General features: G+C 48.4%; 1 protein-coding gene across 18 annotated transcripts in view; it reads left to right on the top strand.

Annotated features, from left to right (window-relative positions):
• LOC136109470 (dynein axonemal heavy chain 9-like) overlaps positions 1-18,234 on the top strand; it is a 194,874-nt gene that overhangs the window by 65,677 nt on the left and 110,963 nt on the right. For 15 of the 18 annotated variants that reach the window (XM_071816733.1, XM_071816735.1, XM_071816739.1 and 12 more), the window contains 6 exons: positions 260-425; positions 3,497-3,599; positions 4,843-5,082; positions 12,832-12,993; positions 13,783-13,979; positions 16,964-17,126. In XM_071816733.1, the coding sequence (XP_071672834.1) occupies positions 260-425; positions 3,497-3,599; positions 4,843-5,082; positions 12,832-12,993; positions 13,783-13,979; positions 16,964-17,126 (1,031 nt within the window). Of the gene's footprint in view, positions 1-259; positions 426-3,496; positions 3,600-4,842; positions 5,083-12,831; positions 12,994-13,782; positions 13,980-16,963; positions 17,127-18,234 lie in introns of those variants that run through there. The other 3 variants (XM_071816749.1, XM_071816750.1, XM_071816751.1) reach the window with 3 other exon arrangements.

The following is an 18,234-nucleotide window of genomic DNA, read 5'->3' as shown; positions in this document are numbered from 1 at the left end:
AGAGCCTGACCTCCCCTGGCTCCAAGCTCCTTTCAGGCAGTTCAGAGATCAGAAGGTCTCCCCTCAGCTCCTGTTCTCCAGCTGAACCCCCAGGCCCCTCAGCTGCTCCTCATACAGCTGCAGCTGGGGGACATCTCAGCTCCTTGAGGGGCCGCTGTAGCTACACACAGCACAGCATTGAGCTGGGCTGAGAAATCATTTTTATTTTGCAGCAGTTGCTCTCCCAGTAGATGAGCTTTGCACCTCTGCCTCCCTACAGGTATGCTTGAGAAGCCTCTGGAGAAAAAGGCTGGTAGGAATTATGGCCCTCCAGGTACCAAGAAGCTCGTGTACTTCATTGATGATCTCAACATGCCCGAGGTGGACGCTTACGGGACAGTGCAGCCCCATACGCTGATCCGGCAGCACCTGGACTACGGCCACTGGTAGGAGCCTGCTTGGGCTTGGTTGTCAGAGACCTTTTCGTTCAGCTCCAGTGCTGGGGAGTGGGTTTGAGAGAATCTCAAAGCGTGGGTCCCTCTTCCCATTGCATACTGCTGGGCTAGAGCTGGTTGGGAGGCTCCGGGTGAACTGAGAGTTGAGCACCCTCAGGGCTTCCCCTGTCCCCAGCAAATAAATTCACTTAGAATCACAAAACGTCCTGAGCTGGAAGAGACCCACAAGGATCATCAAGTCCAACTCCTGTCCCTGCACAGGACAACCCCACAGTTCACACTGTGTATCCGAGGACGTTGTCCATTGCTTCTTTAATACCGCTTGATTACTTGCTCACAGCTGGGTTGAGAGGAGCTTTGCTCTGCTCTTGCTGTGGCTTGTGACTGTGGTCCCAGTGCAAAGCCTGCGAGGGGAGCGCGATGCTCGGCCTTGCTGCCCCGCGACGCTGAGAGCAGAGGAGGCTGTGGATTTGGCCTCAACTGGGGTGAACCCCCCTCCTGTGAGCACCTAACATTGTCTTCTGTCAGGCAGCAGCAAACAACCATTATCTAGGCAGAGGTAATTTGAAGGAAAAGCAGTGACTGTTTTGGAAGGAGATTGGTGTGTTTTACACTTTAGCCAGCAGCTCTGTGTGGGACATGAATATTTGCATCTCTCTCCACAGGGAATACAGGGCAGGGACGCATTGCAATTTCCACTTTCCTCAGCTGTGTGCATGCCTGAGCTCTGCCAAAAGCTTCCGAGGAACAGAGAAGGTGGAGCGGAGGCAGAAATCTTGGGCTGTGGGTGTCAGGGAAGTCAGGCAGATAGAGGGTGAGGGAGCTGCGAGGGAGCGTTGGAGGCACAAGGGGCTGCAGCGAGGAGTAGGGGGATGCAGTGAGGCGCAGAGGGATGCAACGAGGTGTGGGGGATGGAGTGAGGCATAGGGGGATGCAGCAAGGTGCGGTGGGATGCAGCAACGTACAGGGGATGCAGCGAGGTGTGGGGGGATGCAGCAACGTACAGGGGATGCAGCGAGGTGTGGGGGGATGCAGCATGCCGTGGGTCCCCTCCCAGACACATCGAGGCTTTCTGCCCATGTGCTCAACAGTGCCCACTGGGCACTGTATTGCATGCAGGAAGTTATCATCTCACCAATATAATAGGCTCAGGTAGGATCTCTCAGCAAAGCATATTTTATTAATGATTTTGCAAGGTCGGGTGTTCCACCTAAAGGTAGGCACACAAAACAGGGCAAAAAGCCACTGCTTATATCCACCCCTAATCCCAACTGCAAATTCCCTCCCCAGTTCCCCGTTGGTTAGGTACGGCAGGGTTTACAGACTACCTGACACTTCCTAGCTGCCAAGGCTCAGTTTACCTGTCTCACGACTCCATTCTAATAACCCTTCCCATTATTTCTTTATTTTCATTGAAGGTGTGTTTTCTTGACTGTCTGAATTTTAACCACTGGAATGGTTTTCAATTCCTCCACACCCGCTCTGGGCAGCCTGGGCCAGGCTCTGGCACCTCCCAGCAAACAAGTTTCTCCTCATGTTCAGATGGAGCCTCCTGTGTTTCAGTCTGTGCCCGTTGCCCCTCACCCTGGCGCGGGGCACCACTGAACAGAGTCTGGTCCATCCTCTGACACCCACCTTGAGATATTGATCCCATTGATCAGATCCCTCTCAACTTCTCTTCTCCAGCTCAACAGCCCCAGCTCTCTCAGTTTCTTGTCACAAGAAAGGTGCTCCAGATCCCTTAGCATCTTTGTAGCCACCGCTGGACTCTCTGCAGTAATTCCTTGTCCTTCTTAAACCAGGGAGCCCAGGACTCCCTGTCCTTCCCTGGCAGCAGCAGCCTGCTGACCCTTGTCACGTACCACCCGGCGCTATGGTTGGGGGAAGTGTGACTGAGATTTGTCAGTCCCCTGGGTTGGAAAAAAGTACATACAATCCTGAAGGTCCACAAACAAAAGACCTTTATTTTTTGTAGCTTGGTCCAATTGGCAAATGACTCAGTGGCAGAAGGATTTATGTTACTTAAGCTCAATCGATAAACAGTTTAGCAGCGAAAAGATTCACATGAAAGAGTTTTGTGGCACAAGTGGGGCTCTAAACCTTATGTTACTGTATTACTCACAAAAAGGAAGGCAAAGAAATAGGAATATAGGAAGGAAAGAGAGAGGAAGAAAAGAAGGGGGAAGGAAATGGGAAGGGAAGGAAAAGGAAAGGGAAAGGAAAAGGAAAGGTCTCACCACCCTTAGGGCTCTATGGTGTGTTTGAGGGGTTTGTAGTCTCAGGTCCAGTTCCTATGCAGGAATGCTTGGGTCTGTAGTCAGGGTTCAGCACCCTGTGGTGTGTGGTTCGGTTCCCGTGGTCAGCCCGGTGGGTGGAAGGGTCCCCAGGGTGGCACCCTGCCCGTGCTGGCACAGGTTTTATAGGGTTTATAGCCCTCGGGATCACCTGGGCTTTTGTGCAGGCGTCACTGGGGGTGATTGTGGAAGATGGGGGAGGCCCGAAGGGTCTCTCAGCCTGGGCCTTGACACCGTGTCGGGCCTGTCAGCGCACAGGCTGCGTGTCCTTCAACACAGCACTGCCTGTGTCACCCAGCCTTTGTCTGTGGCTGTCACCTCGGCCTTGACATGTAAATCACCATTCACCTGCTCACGATGGCCCGTCTCCCATGACTGGGTGTTGCAGGGCTGGGTTTGCCACAGTGTTGAGAGTCACCCTTGTAGTCTCTCACACCCTGTCCCGGGTTGGGATCAAACCAGAGACACTCCTGCTGTTTTCTGCCATTTCCATGCAAGTGAAGAGTATGGCCCAGGGGCTTTGCTCAGTGCTTATTACTGATGGAAATATTAGCTACAGGTTGTTGAAGCTGAAGGATTTCCACCAGGAGCAGGACTCGCGTGTGCCAGGCCATGTACAGATAGGCCGGCAACCTGGGCCTGGGCCTCATCTTGGCAAGACGCAGAATTTGACCCCCTGAAGACAAGCGGCCTCTGGCAGCCCAGGGACATGTACTGAGAGAGGCAGAGGCCGTGATCACTGTGCTGCTGCTTGTGTTTTGCCCGAAGGTACGACCGGACCAAGCTGTCGCTGAAGGAGATCACGAACGTGCAGTATGTGTCGTGCATGAACCCGACGGCGGGGAGCTTCACCATCAACCCTCGGCTGCAGGTAAAGCCCTGCACAACGGCAGGTGCATCGCTGGGTTTATTTTGGGGTGGATCATTTAAACGTGAGGTTAGAGGACAACCACTGGCAGATCCTGCTGTTGTTTTATCAGTACAAATGGCACGAATCTGTCGAGTGACTGTGATTCCTAATAGTGAAGCACCAAACTGGGTCCCTTATTCCCTTGTTTGTTTTTCCTCACATTCTGCAGCTCCGTCAGAGGAGGAAGTCAAAAGTTGCCAGCCAGCTTAACACCTACTTTCAGGACAACCTTCTGGTCCATACAGGCAGATTTTGCCTTCATTTAGCTCGTATTTAGCTCTGAAGCATGGTGCATTAACGCCGCCTGCTTTCCAGAATTGTCTGATGCAGCTGTCAGTAAAAAGAGGTGTGGGGGAGAAACCCAAACGAAGAAAACAGACAAAACTAAAAAAAAACCCAAGCCACACCAAAACACAACAACAACAAAAACCCCAACAAACCCCAAACCAAGCAACCAAACAAAACCAACAAAACAAAGAACACCAAAACCAACCAACCAACCAAATCCCCCCAAAAACCTAACCGAACAAAAAAACCCCAAGCCAAACAAAAAGCAGTTCAAGCGCTGCTGATAACAGCAGATTTGGGAAGAGATCTTAAACATTAGACTTTGATTTTTGGGAGCTGCCAACCGATGGAGGGACTGGGTAGCAGTGAGCAAAATTCATTTCATCATGGAGAAACCTAATGACCAGAGTCAGCTTGGACCCTGGCTCCTCTTCAGCAAGGTGTGGAGTTAAAATGAAGTGTCCCATGGGCAACTTTGCAAGTTCCAAATTAATAAAGAGGTTCTCTGGGAGATGGCACCTTCCAGGGGCTGCTCTTAATAGAGACAGTGACTGGGCTTTGTCAGAGGTCGGTGGGACCTTCAGAGCCCTTTGGCTCTTCAATGGACTGCACTTCCAGTGTAGCATTGGTGAGATGCAGTTGAAAATCCCTGGTTTAGTGAGCAGAGTGATGTCACTTCCCACCTGAGCTCTGCTGGCAAACTGGGAGAGGGAAATAACCTTGTTCAGGTGGACTGCAAATCAGAGAATCATAGAACAACCCAGGTTGGAAGGGACCTCAAAAGATCATCTGGTCCAGCATTTCATGGGAAAGGGAGCCTAGATGAGATTATCACAGCAAATCCCCAAGGGCATTTTGCTTGAAAGGTGTTTTTCTACCTCTCTGACCTTTCCATGCCTTCCTTTCTCTCCCTCAGCGTCACTTCTGTGTCTTCGCGCTGTCCATCCCTGGGCAGGATGCCTTGTCCAGGATCTATAGCACCATTTTAACGCAGCACCTGACAAGTGGGAATTTCTCGGGGGCTGTGCAAAAATCAGCTCAGCAGCTGGTTGCCCTTGCCCTGGGACTGCACCAGAAAGTAGCCGCTACATTCCTTCCAACAGCCATCAAGTTCCACTACATTTTCAACTTGAGAGACTTCTCCAATATCTTCCAAGTAAGTGCAGTTGCTGTCCTGTGGGACTTGAAGCTTGTCCCAATGCTACAAGAGGCTGCGGAGCTGTGTTCCTCTAGCTCTGGTGGGCAGAATGCAGTCTCCTACCTAAAAATGACACAGCACATGTGTGCCCTGAGTAAAGTGGGCGACCTTAGGCCATTCCTTAATTCCTTGTTAGTTTTGGATGGATTCCAGAACCATTGCCCATGGCTTTGAGAAGCTTAGTTACTTTCCAGCCTCTTGTGGTCAGCGGGGAGGGATGAGTAGTTCCAGATGGATGTGCAGGTTTGGGGTGGGTTGAAATGCCCTCTGGCTGTAGAAGGGACCAGCTGAAGGGAGCTTTGGGCTTCCGACTTCAGCACTTAAATGACTGATGGTGAGTGCGATGGAGCTGCGCTCATCTTTGGGAGCCTCAGTTCCACACGTGTAAATGTGGGGATTAATGGCACTGTTCCACCACACAGGCAAATTATTTTATTGTACTGAAGCAGGTGGTGGATAGTTAGTAGGTTACTGGCCCTGAAGTTAGATCCAGCTTAGCTTGTTGGCCTGTACTGGCATGTCCTCTGAGCTTCTTGATGGTCAGGTGCTCAGTATGTGCATGAAAGGTGGCATTTAAAAAGGTGATAATTGAATCAAACCCAGCTTTGACTTAATTGCTAAAACTGAATTTCCACCAGAGCCAGTTCTGTACCAAGGGGGAGTTGTTCAGATTTAGAAATATTTTCTTCTAACAACGGAGAGACTTTTTTTTCCCCTGAAATCTCATACTTTGAAGCAGTAGATATTACTGCTCAAAGAGCCTTTCAGAGTTTAAGGCTGATTAGTAAAATTTGAGAAGGTTCTCAGCAGCCAAATCGAGAGGTTTGGAACACCATAAACTCTTGTAGAACCCCAGTTTGTAACTTTTTGCTGTCCTTCTTAACACCTGTTCTCCTAAGTACGTACTGAAAGTTCGGTGCCTTGTGGTCTGGTCCATCACACAAGAACTGAAGTAATGACGTAGTGGGAAATGCAGAAACAGGGCCTTGAAAAAGTTAATAACTCTTTTGTGCCAAGAAAGAATCAGACCTGTCACTTATGCTCAGCTAAACATCAGCAGCCTTTGACGTTAGATGTGGGTCGTGTTAACTCCTGACTTCTAGTTAATCTGTGCTTTGAAAGGCAGAGAGAGAAAAGCAGCATTTCCATGGGAAGCTTTAATTTTAACTATAACCTGCTCGAAAGGTGCTCAGGTTGTGGGATATTAGGAAATGTCCTGCCAGGTCTAGATGCTGGGGCAGGAGCAGCGACTGAGCTCAGGTGTTGTTTTGTTTATCACGTGGCTTCAGGAGTGGGGGAGTCTGGCTCCTGGGCTTCATAATGTTTATTTAAATAGTGGTCCAATTTTTCTTGAAATCCTTCCTTACCTTTTGGATTCATTCTTGATTATTCCTTCACATTAAATATTCTTGAGTTTTTGAGATCTCCTGATATCCTGTTTGTCCCTACGGGAACACAATTTTCTTCCTGAAATTGAGTGTGAAAGAAGCTCTGGACTCCGGGAATGCATTTCCATGTGTTACTTTCATTCAATCTTCATAAACTCATAATTTAGCTCACACTCTCTTGTCCAAACCCTTCTTGTGCAGTGCTAGCTTCAAAGTCAGGTCAGGCTGATCAGCCAAGTTTTGAATGTTTCCATGACTGGAGTTCCCATAACCTCTCCGACCCTTGTCACACCACTAAACCCACTCCACGGTGAAGCTGATATATTTTTATTTCAGTTGGAATTTCCCTTGCTGCAGTTTGTTACCTCTTGTCCTTTTGCTATACACCTCCAAAAAAAATTGGCTCAGTCTTCTCTATAACTCCCTATTAGGTAGTTGTAGACAGAGTCAAAGAATCACAGAACAGTTTGGGTTGGAGGGACCTTCCCAGCTCCCCCAGTGCCACCCCTACCATGAGCAGGGACATCTTCACCAGCTTAGGTTGCTCAGAGCCCCATCCAGCCTGGCCTGGGATATCTCCAGGGATAGAAACAGAATTAAAATTCCCCTTCACCTTTTCCCCGAGCTGAACAAACCGATTTCTCTCAGCCTTTCCTTGCATGTCCTGTCCTCCACCATTTTATGACCTTGGTGGCCTCCGTTGAACTCGTTCCAGTATGTCAATGTCTTTCTTGTCCTGGGGGCCCCAAAAGTGGATTGAACCTCACACAGCTTTTGTCTGCCTGTCAAGGTCCTTCCCTTTGCGTTCTGCGTGGTCAGTGCCAGCTGCAGCCCTGCTGGGAGAGCACTGCTGGCTCCCGCATGGAGACACCCACTGCCCCGGTACCAGCCCCTGCGGAACACTGGAGCTCCAGTGAGACCTCGGAGCCTGCTGGGCCAGCCAGTTCTCCACCCACCTTCCAGTCTACCGTGGTCCATGACCCTTGATATGATGCTAACTGGGAAAAAAAAAAAAAAAGATAAAGGAATAAACAACCCCCTTTTCCTGGTTAGGGACATGTGAGTTTCCTTAGCTTGTGGGCAGATGGAGAACTGGTGGATGTAGCTCGGTGCATGTTGCCTTTTTCAAATTCCTTTTAATCCCAGACAAGCAATCAAACACCGCCTGCACAATAGCTGTGTGTGTGAAGGGCATTTGGAGATTGTTGTTTTACCGACTGTTCTGTAGTTATACAAGCAGCCAATGACAACTGTTAAAGGCACAAAGCACGTAGAAATTGCAGCTGTGGAGGGGTGAGCCCCTGGACTTGCTGCCGCTGTGCTGTGATACTGCTGGCTCTGCACAGGTCCTTAAAATGGCTCCATTTGCAGTCTGTCCAGTGGCTCTGTTGTTATCTCACTATTATATACATACTGTTATACACATAATATATTATATATTAATACTGCACCTACCAACCTTAGAAGCCCAGCTTGATTCCCTTTGTCAAAACTGCCTGACAGCTCTTATGACAAGGAGTCCTGTGCTAATTACCTCATTACACAACACTCCAAGAACTTGTATCTTAATTGCTGCAGCTAATGATTTTGGACGTTGTACGCATGTGAGTGTTGCACAGAACAAGGAAGACGGCCCCAAATCAAGTCAGCAATAATTCCTTTCAACAGGTACAGGTCCTTACTGCTCTCATGTTTTCCCTTCTGCACCCAAGACCCATTGCCAGCTGGCTCCAGCTGGTCAGGCTGATGTCTGCGTTGCTTGGAGCGAGGGTTCAGCTGAAGGTGACTCCAGGTGTTCACTACAAATGATGGCAAAATACCAGAGAGATTTGTCAGGTATTGGTGAAACCAAAGGGAAAAGAGCAACCTATACACCCAGGGGTAGGAGGCTCGGCAGGCAGCAGTGGATTGACTTTGTCAAGCACTGTTCATGTTTGTCCTGACTGATTGGAATGATCGTCTCTGGGGGTCTGAGTATCTTCAGTGGGATTCCCTTTTGCCTGGCGAGTCGCGTCCTCTCCCCCAGCAGAGAAAAATGGGCATTTCTGTCTGTAGTGCATCAGCTCTTCCTCATGGACAAACACGGAGAAGAGCTCAGAGGAACTGTGTTTCTGAAGCACCTCATTCACTGGAGGTGAAAGGAGTCCAAGGTGACTGTCCTCTTGTCAGACATCAGCACTTTGCAGATCTAAGGTGGGATTAGGCTCCAGTTTAAGGTGCTCAGATTCAGGTAGGTGAGGATATCCAGGTTCATCCGAGGCTGTGGAGGCCAGAAGGGTGTCCAGCTCCCCATCAGGGACACAGGTGTGGTTTCACTCTGTTGCCCAAGTGTGGGTCTCTAATGCTTTTTGAAACATGTCAGGATATCCAGCCTGGGTTCCAGCGGCTGTTCAAGGACACAGGTGTCTTCTTCTGTTGTGTGGGCTCCTGTCTGAACTGCTTGAGCCATGTTGTTTTCTAGGCTGCCCTGGCTGTACAGTAGGTTTCTCCTGAGATGAACCATCTAGTTGTGTTGACTTGGGAAGGCTGTGGGAAATTCCACGTATCCCTACAGAACAATGATTTTCATCCACTGTTCTCATTTGATTTTTGTCTCTGGACATCACCTTCAGCTGGAAAACACTAAATGCCTCAGCATTACAGAATCCCACATAATCCCAGCCTGGTTGAGTTGAAGGGACCTCTGCAGATCCCCCAGTCCAGGCCCTGCTCACGCAGGGTCACAGAGCAGATCACACAGGTGGGTCCAGGCGGGTTTCAATGTCTCAGAGAAGGAGACTCCACACCCGCTCTGGGCAGCCTGGGCCAGGCTCTGGCACCTCCCAGCAAACAAGTTTCTCCTCACATTCAGATGGAGCCTCCTGTGTTTCAGTCTGTGCCCGTTGCCCCTCACCCTGGCGTTGGGCACCACTGAACAGAGTCTGGTCCATCCTCTGACACCCACCCTGAGATATTGATCCCATTGATCAGATCCCTCTCAGCTTCTCTTCTCCAGCTCAACAGCCCCAACTCTCACTGAGTCTTTCCTCATCAGAAAGATGCTCCAGACCCCTACCAAACCATCTAGTTGTGTTGACTTGGGAAGGCTGTGAGAAATTCCATGTATCCTTGCAGAACAATGATTTTCATCCACTGTTCTAATTTGATTTTGTCTCTGGACTTCACCTTCAGCTGGACAGCATTAAATGCCTCAGCATTGTACTCAGTGCTGCTGCTTGTCTGGCGTCAGCTGGCCAAGGGTGAAACTTTGGTTCAGGCCCTCAAGTAGAGATAAGCTGGTCTGTCCTATGTGACACCAGGGTAATGTGTGTGTTGTGGGGGGGTTTGGCTCCCAAAGGGGAACATGAGTCTCCAGGGAGGTGGCGACTGGCAGAAGGGCTGTGGGTGAAGAAGGGGGATGAAGAGGGGAAGCCAGCACTGGGCATGGTTCCTCTGCTGAGTACACAAACACATTCGGGTCACTGCTGACCTGGGAACACACCAGGGTCTGGGCTGAAGGATGCTGCTTCCTGATTTTTAAAAAGAATAACAAGGAACCTCAAAATCTATGACCATCTTCAGCCCCCTGGGCTCGTGGCTGGTTTTAAATGACTACAGAAGGCTCAGCAAGTACCGTAATAATTTGTAATAATCTAACTTTAATTTGCTGTCACGTTTCACTGGAAATATGAGGAGGGGCTGGAAACCACAGTCAGGGATGACAGGCAAGAAGGGGCTGGAGCAGGGTTAGGCAAGGTCTGCAGGAACGGCAGCCTGGCTCCTGGTTGTTGTGAGTATATAATTTACTGTTACTGATGTTACTGCTGCAGGGGCAAGGTCACCCTTCAGTCCTTTGTAATCCTTTGGGCTCATCAGAAGGTATTATCTGTTACTTTCGCTCTGTAGTGGGTCCCGTCTGTGGTTCAAGTCCGACACTACTTTGTCTTGCATTTCTACAGCACCTTTTCGTGCCTCTGGGTCCCACCATGCACTGCAGAGTTAAATTGATTGGTACGCTCCAAGCAATTTACCCTTGATTAAAGCAGACAGGTCTCTGCAGTGACAGAGTTGTGGATTATGCTTTTTAAAAATACATTCCCCGCTGGCTCCCACCAGAGAAAGCCCTGCTGCTGTCTTTCTTTCCATCTGAAAGGGTTACCATGGTATTATGCTCTAAATTATATCTGTCATCTCTGTAAAATAGTAATCATAGACCCAGCAGGGTTGTATTTTGCTTTTTATTCCTATTTCTAACAAGATTTTGAAGCAGCATGTCACATTAAGATCTGTGGCAGCTGGGGAAGAGCAGGCTCTCTCCTCCTGACAGCCAGACAGCAGCGGGGGATCCGGCGTGTCCTGCTGCTCCACGTCGGCTCCGCTGCCAGTGAACTCCTCGCTCCTTTGCATGGGGAGGGATTTTCATGTTCACCCTTGGTTGAGCTCACTAAAGAGCCCTGCAAACTTCAGGCTTGAAGCACCGAAATGCACCTTGTGTGTTACGTGCTGACGTTGTGGCTGAGTTGGGAATGACGGCGGCGAGATGGGCGCAGGGTCAGCAAGAGTTTGTTTTGTGCCTTGGTCTGGCACGGTTGTTTGACACAGCTTTACCTTGGGTTTGGCTGGCGTGTGGTTACCTGAGCCAGTCTGGTTTCACAGCTTCCCCCTCCTTCTCTCTTCCCATCTCTGCTATTTTTCTTCCTAACAGAGATCCAGGTGCCAGCAGCTGCTCTATCGCACATGGCAACCACGGTGCTATGGAACAGGCTGCCCAGGGCAGTGGTGGAGTCATCATCCCTGGAGGGGTTTGAAAGGTGTTTAAACAAGGTGCTTAGGGACATGGTTTCATGCTAGAATTAGGGTATGGTTGGACTCGATGCTCGTGAGGGTCTCTTCCAGCTGAAATGATTCTGTGATTCTATGCAGTGCCAAGGGGGTGACTGGAGCCTCTCGTCAACCCTCCCTGATATCAGAGCAGATTTAAAAATTGGCGCTTTAAATAGGACTCTTGAGTTTGTGGCCCACACGCTGTTGTTGTGTTTGTCATTGTTTTCATGTCACCGCTGTCCTCAAAGTGCTGAGGCAGCTCCAGGCTCCCCAAGAAGAACGTCAGGAGAAAGGAGAGCAGGTGCTTCATCCAGCAGTGCAGGACAGCTAGAAAGGGGTCGCTATGCTGCACTAGTTAGTATTATTTTAAATGTTATTTAGACTGCAAAGAAAAAGTTATTTATTTTTCTTGCCTGGTCTCCAGGGATGGTTCATCCACCACCTCTCTGGCCAACCTGGGCCAGGCTCTCACCACCCTCAGGGGCAGCAATTTCTTCCATATCTAGAGCGTCCCCATCACTCTCTGGGGACGCAGCTGGTTGCCGTGGCAGAGCCTGGTAGCTCTGCTGAGAGGAGTCGGGAGAGTCGGGTCTGTAAAGTGAAGGAAGGGGAGATGTTCAGGTGTTAAGTTAATAAACTGCTCACAGATTTGTGAAACGTGGATTTTCTTCCCTCTGAGCCTTACATTTGCTTGCATCAAGAACACAACTTTTGTGGCTTGGAGTGTCTTTAGAGTGACTTTTTTTTAGGACCTGATGGGTTTCACCTTATTCTCTTTGAGTCATCAGCTCTTCTCACTATCTTTTCTCTGAAATAAATAAAATAACAGCTTGACAGCTGTAATGACAAATGTGAAACCCAAATGATTTGAGCCATGATCCATCGAGCTGAGATGGCCTGCTTTACATTGCTTTTAATACATTTTATGTTTTGTGTGTAAATAATTAGATGTTAGGAATAAAAACTGTCTGTTTAATACATGCCATTGAAAACCCTGGGTGCTGTTAATAGGCTTAGTAATAGGTGACACCTCTTTGAAATATAATTCTTTTATGCATTTTAATAGAGTTCATGGTAAACATGCTGTGATAAGCAGACAGAAACTAATATTTCCTGCAGCCAGAATGCACCTAATTAAAATTAATTGATTTTAGAAAAAAATCATCACCGCTAAGATGTCCAAACTATCTTCTTCTTGACAAAGCAGCCGTGCTGTGGTGTTGGGATGCAGAAACCCGCCCGTCGGGCTGGTGTCTGACCCTACACACTCTTGGAGATCAGGCTGCGCTGGGGATGCACTTTGGCTATTAAAATTGGTGTAATATATACAATTGCTTTGGGAAATTGGAGGTAACGAAGGGCACGTTCTCCAGGGGCTTCTTCAGAAGTTTATTTGCAGGTTGTTACAGTAACTCTGCATTTTGAGTGATTCAGCCCCATTCAGCCTGGATGCTGGGGGAGACATCAGGCCCTTCAGGTCAAGGTGGGGTTTACTGCTGCTCTCTGCACCCCACAGGGCCTTCTGTTCTCTACCCCGGAATGTCTGCAGCACCCCCAAGACCTGGTGAAACTCTACCTGCACGAGTCAAACCGAGTCTACCGGGATAAGATGGTTGAAGAAAAGGATTATGGTACCTTTGATAAAATCCAGCTGGAGACGGTGAAGAAATTATATGACGTAAGTGTTGAGGTTCATAACTCTGATAATAACGTACGTGCTTACAGGAAAAAGGTTCCTTGGGCAAGAGAAGTTTGACCCAAGGTCTGCCAATCTCTCACTTGCATGGAGTGTGATGCTCTTGGTGGGACACCAGGAGCAAAATCTCTGTCAATCGCTTCCTGGGCTGCCAATGTTGGTATTTGGGTGAACGATGCTCTCCCTAAGGGCACTGGGGAGAGGAGATTTCGGCTCTGTGAATTAATTAAATTATTTTATTTAAATGTCTTGAGTCTCGTGGCAAAAGCAAAAGAGTCAGATCCCCAGTCTTGGTGGGAGTAAAGTGAGATGCAGGCACAAATCCCCTTTTTTCCCAAAATATCTTCCAAATGGAAGCTCTAGACCTGCTTTGCTTCAGTCCTGTCATCACCCGGCAGTGTTGCCATTGGAGTCCTGCAAATATCACAGTAACGCAGACAGCGCTTTTTCCTCTGGCTGTTAATCATTGTCCATGCAACAGTGTCATGCTGTAGCTGTTGCTGTGGGGCTTTTCTTGTGCTCACATTCTCTTAAGGTGATGAGTTCTTGTGATTTACAAAAGGTCCAGAGCAAGTATTGGGGCTTTATCCTTTCCCTTTCCTTCCCTTTTGTCGCTCTTTCCCCTTTTTCAACACACAGGTGCAGCTATATGGACATAAAAAGGCATTTTTTGGAACACTGTGCTTCACTTGGAAAGATGACATAGAGCTGCAGTGTTTTCTCCTTTACTTCTTATATACCTTTTTTTAAAATTATTTTTAAATTTGACAGGACATTGAGGGAACTTTAGAGCAGACCAAGCGAATGAACATTTATTGCCATTTCGCTAAAGGCGTTGGAGAACCCAGCTACAGGCCAGTTCCGACCTGGGAGGAGCTGAACAAGATCCTTGTGGAAGCCTTGGACAGCTACAACGAAGTCAATGCTGCCATGAGCCTGGTGCTGTTTGAGGACGCCATGTGCCACGTGTAAGGGAGTTTTCTGTCTTTATGCTCTCATTGTAGCTTTTATCCATGCAGATTGTTTCCATGGAGGTTTCTGGAGGATGTCGGTATCCATTATTAGAGCAGAAGGAGCTGGAGGTGTGCAGAAGCTTCATCTGCCCACGTGGTGTGTCCTGCACAAATACTGCCCTGCTTCTCAGCTGCTGCTGGGGGGATCTTTTGACACTGTGAGGATGCGGGGCTGTCGGATGGAGGGTCAGCATGCTGCTGGTCGTTTTGAAGTCTGGTTGCTGTTACATCTTTGGCCCTTGATGCTCTGCATACAGCACAGACGTTTATTGTACATGACATTGATCAAGTGCTTTTTGTCTTCACTTGACAGCCAGCCACAGAACTAGTTACACCAGGATGTCCCTAAATGCTTTCACAACTGGGTTAGAGCCACGTTTACACAATTCTCAGTGGGATTTTCAAATGTATATAATGTGAGATTACGTGAATTCAGGCTACTAGTTTGAATGGACTGAGGCACTTAAATTGCCTGGATCCTTTGGAAAGCCTGCTTGCATTCCGATGCCTGGAGGTCCAGCTGGATTCCCTGTGGAAACTGGACACGTGGGACTATATGAAAATAGCGAGCCTCTGTTGATCATTATGAAGCTATTTACATGCCTGTGGTATGGATCGTGACACGTACCTCCAGCTCTTATACATGATTTAAATGCTTGTTGGGAATTCCACAGAATCACAGAGTCCCAGAATGTCAGGGGTTGAAGGGACCTGGAAAGCTCATCCAGTGCAATCCCCCCATGGAGCAGGAACACCCAGCTGAGGTTCCACAGGAAGGTGTCCAGGCGGGTTTGAATGTCTGCAGAGAAGGAGACTCCACAACCTCCCTGGGCAGCCTGGGCCAGGCTCTGCCACCCTCACCATGAAGTGGAACCTCCTGTGTTCCAGTTTGAACCCATTGCCTCTTGTCCCGTCATTGGTTGTCACCAAGAAGAGCCTGGCTCCATCCTCCTGACACTCACCCTTTAGATATCTGTAAACACTAATGAGGTCCCCCCTCAGTCTCCTCTCCTCCAGCTCCAGAGCCCCAGCTCCCTCATCCTTTCCTCACACGGAAGATGCTCCACTCCCTTCAGCATCTTGGTGGCTGCGCTGGACTCTCTGCAGCAGTTCCCTGTCCTTCTGGAACTGAGGGGCCACAACTGGACACAATATTCCAGATGTGGTCTGATTTTTGGGGGCTGAAATGCAGACCTGGCCTCAGATAATTTCTGAAGATGAACCTGCCCTGTAAATCATAGTTTTAACTGATTTTGCCTGGAAACATTGTATCATGAAGAGCAGGTTTGTGACTAAGCTAGAAGGAAGCCGCTGTCCTGCTGCACGCTTGTGTGGGTGATTTCAGGTTTGCTGGACCTGGTAACCTAATGCAGTTACTCTCATGCAAATTAAAAAAATACATATATATATATAAATTTCTACTCCTTTTAACTAGCTGTTTAACCAGTTCTGTTCTAAGAGCTCAGCCATCTGTTCCTTTTGCGGTGCAGCGTGCTGGCTGTGCTGGGGCATGGCTTCCCTTATAGTTTGGGCATTTACTTCTTTGTATTAATGAGTCATATGCAACCTGATGTCCATTGGTGTTTCTGCTTGCAGAAAGGTGACAGTAATTTTAATCTTGTGCTTCTTTTGCACCTTACATAAATTGGGATTTTCAACAAAACCTGTCAGTATCCCTCCAGTTAATATTGTGAGTAATCAGGAAGGCGAGGTTTGAGTATTCAGCATGATTTTCACTGGAGCTGAGTGATTTCGATTCAGCGCATTTGGAAATTGCGTTTTGCTGAAACACACAAATTATTCCATCTCCAACAGCTTATGGATGACATCTTGAATTTGTTGTGAAGTTTCTGTTGGGAAAAAAAAGTAAGGGAGTTAATGTATGTGGGGAGGTGGGGGATATGGGTCAGTCACCTCCTGACCCGGGGCTCATGGTGCCCATTCCCATCGCACACCCCGTGCCCTTGCTTTTGGGGACAGCCAGCTAGAGAATGAAAAGCAGGAACATTCCAGCTCTCCACACAAGCTGGATTGCTATTCTGGGTTTAATTTCTCAGTCTGTGGGAGTCTGCACATAGATCATAAGATGCTTGAGTTGTAATAAAGCAGTACAGTATTTCTTGCAGTCTTATTTGAAAAATTAATTAGTCTAGGAAAATACTCAGTTAAGTGAGTTGAATAAAGGCAGTGATGTGAAGAGGGGAATGGTGCTTGCATTTCAGACACCTGACAGTGAGGTTTTCACAGGTAGGATCCTCTAAACCTCCCTCACTTGGGATTTTAACATGTGGGGATGTCAGCAATTGCTTAAAGAGAATAGACTGGGGGCAGAGCTCACTGTGGAACTCTCAAGGACAAGTGAACAGACCTGAAAAACAATAGCAAGTTCATTTTAAGTGTGACAAAATCTCACTCTTAATGGTGGCTTGGATAAATAATGTTGGACTGTATTTTCCAGACAGGTATTATGCTATTCCAGATGTATATGAATATGCTTTAATGCATAGCAGGACCCTTCACCTGAACATGAACCCAAAATGCTTTGTGAAGAGGAACCTTCACTGGAGAGGTGCACCAGAGCCATGAATTCTGTTCTCACTATTTGCATGTCCATGTTCTGTTCTCACTATTTTCCCTTGTCCTCCCTGCAAAGACATCCAGGCCTTCACCTTAAAATATTTCTATCCAGCAGGACTTGGCAGGTGGAAAAATATTGGACACAGTTTGAATCGCCACCAAACTATTTTTTTAATCAGCTACGTCCTTTGTTTGGGCCTCAGCAGAGATGGGGATTGATTGCTGACATGTCTCTTAGATTGACATTTTTCATCCCATTCAGACTACGGTTTCCTAGTGATTAAAATATATATTGAAAAGCAGTGGGCAGAGAATAAGAAAAATACTCTTATTAATGACAGATTTTATATGCTTCAATTTAGTTGCCGCATCAACCGGATCCTGGAGTCCCCCCGAGGGAACGCTCTCCTGGTCGGCGTGGGTGGAAGCGGGAAGCAGAGCCTGACCAGGCTGGCGGCCTTCATCAGCTCCCTGGAGCTTTTCCAGATCACGCTGAGGAAAGGGTACGGGATCCCTGACCTGAAGGTGGGTGACTCCTGGGGCTGAGGTGGAGCGGAAGGGAATAAAAAGCAGAACTTGCCCTGAAAACTTTGGGATCCCCAATTTAAGAAGGACAAGGAATTACCAGAGGGAGACAAAGATGCTGAGGGGTCTGGAGCATCTTTCTGATGAGGAAAGACTCAGTGAGAGTTGGGGCTGTTGAGCTGGAGAAGCTGAGAGGGATCTGATCAATGGATCAATATCTCAGGGTGGGTGTCAGAGGATGGACCAGACTCTGTTCAGTGGTGCCCAACGCCAGGGTGAGGGGCAACGGGCACAGACTGAAACACAGGAGGCTCCATCTGAACATGAGCAGAAACTTGTTTGCTGAGAGGTGCCAGAGCCTGGCCCAGGCTGCCCAGAGCTGGTGTGGAGTCTCCTTCTCGGAGACATTGAAACCTGCCTGGACCCACCTGTGTGATCTGCTCTGTGACCCTGCGTGAGCAGGGCTTGGACTGGGGGATCTGCAGAGGTCCCTTCAGCCCCCACCAGGCTGGGATCCTGTGATTCTGTCTTGTTGCGTGTTGAATGACGCCATTGTGAAGACAGTAAAAAGCTCCAGAGACTATATGGGACTGCAGAGAGGAGCAGTGCTTCCCAACACATCTGTGGGGTGCAGACAGGCCTGATGTCCCCTGCCAGCCCTCTGAGCTGGCCAGACCCAACAACATCCCAGCCCAAGGCTCAGAGTCAGCGCTGGGCTTTCGATGATAAACCCCTGGTGTGGACATTCAGTTAATGCTTGTTCAAGAAACCGTATTTGACTATTATTTCTAATTAAACCAAGATGTGGTAATTAGCTCATCTGTGAGGTGCCTGTTGTGGAGTGATTTGGAGGTGGAAAAGGAGCAGGAGAGAGCAGGAGGAGAGTTCCAAAGTCGTATCCAGTCCTTCCACCAGGATTTTGTATGAGGGAGGGACTGAGGGGATGGTGGATGGTTCACTATAGATAACAGGTGCCTGTGCTTATATCTATGCGCAGGCTAGTGAGCACAGAAGTTACAAATCAACATTGTAAAATATCGTTGAAATGATTTTCAAGTATTTTAGCTGCTGGCAAAAGGATTCTCATCAGAAATGTTGTAAAAATCAC

Source organism: Patagioenas fasciata, chromosome 18 (assembly GCF_037038585.1).
Source record: "Patagioenas fasciata isolate bPatFas1 chromosome 18, bPatFas1.hap1, whole genome shotgun sequence".
NCBI classification, from domain to species: domain Eukaryota; kingdom Metazoa; phylum Chordata; class Aves; order Columbiformes; family Columbidae; genus Patagioenas; species Patagioenas fasciata.
Note: the sequence above shows the minus strand (reverse complement) of the source record. Positions and strands in the feature narration are given on the sequence as shown.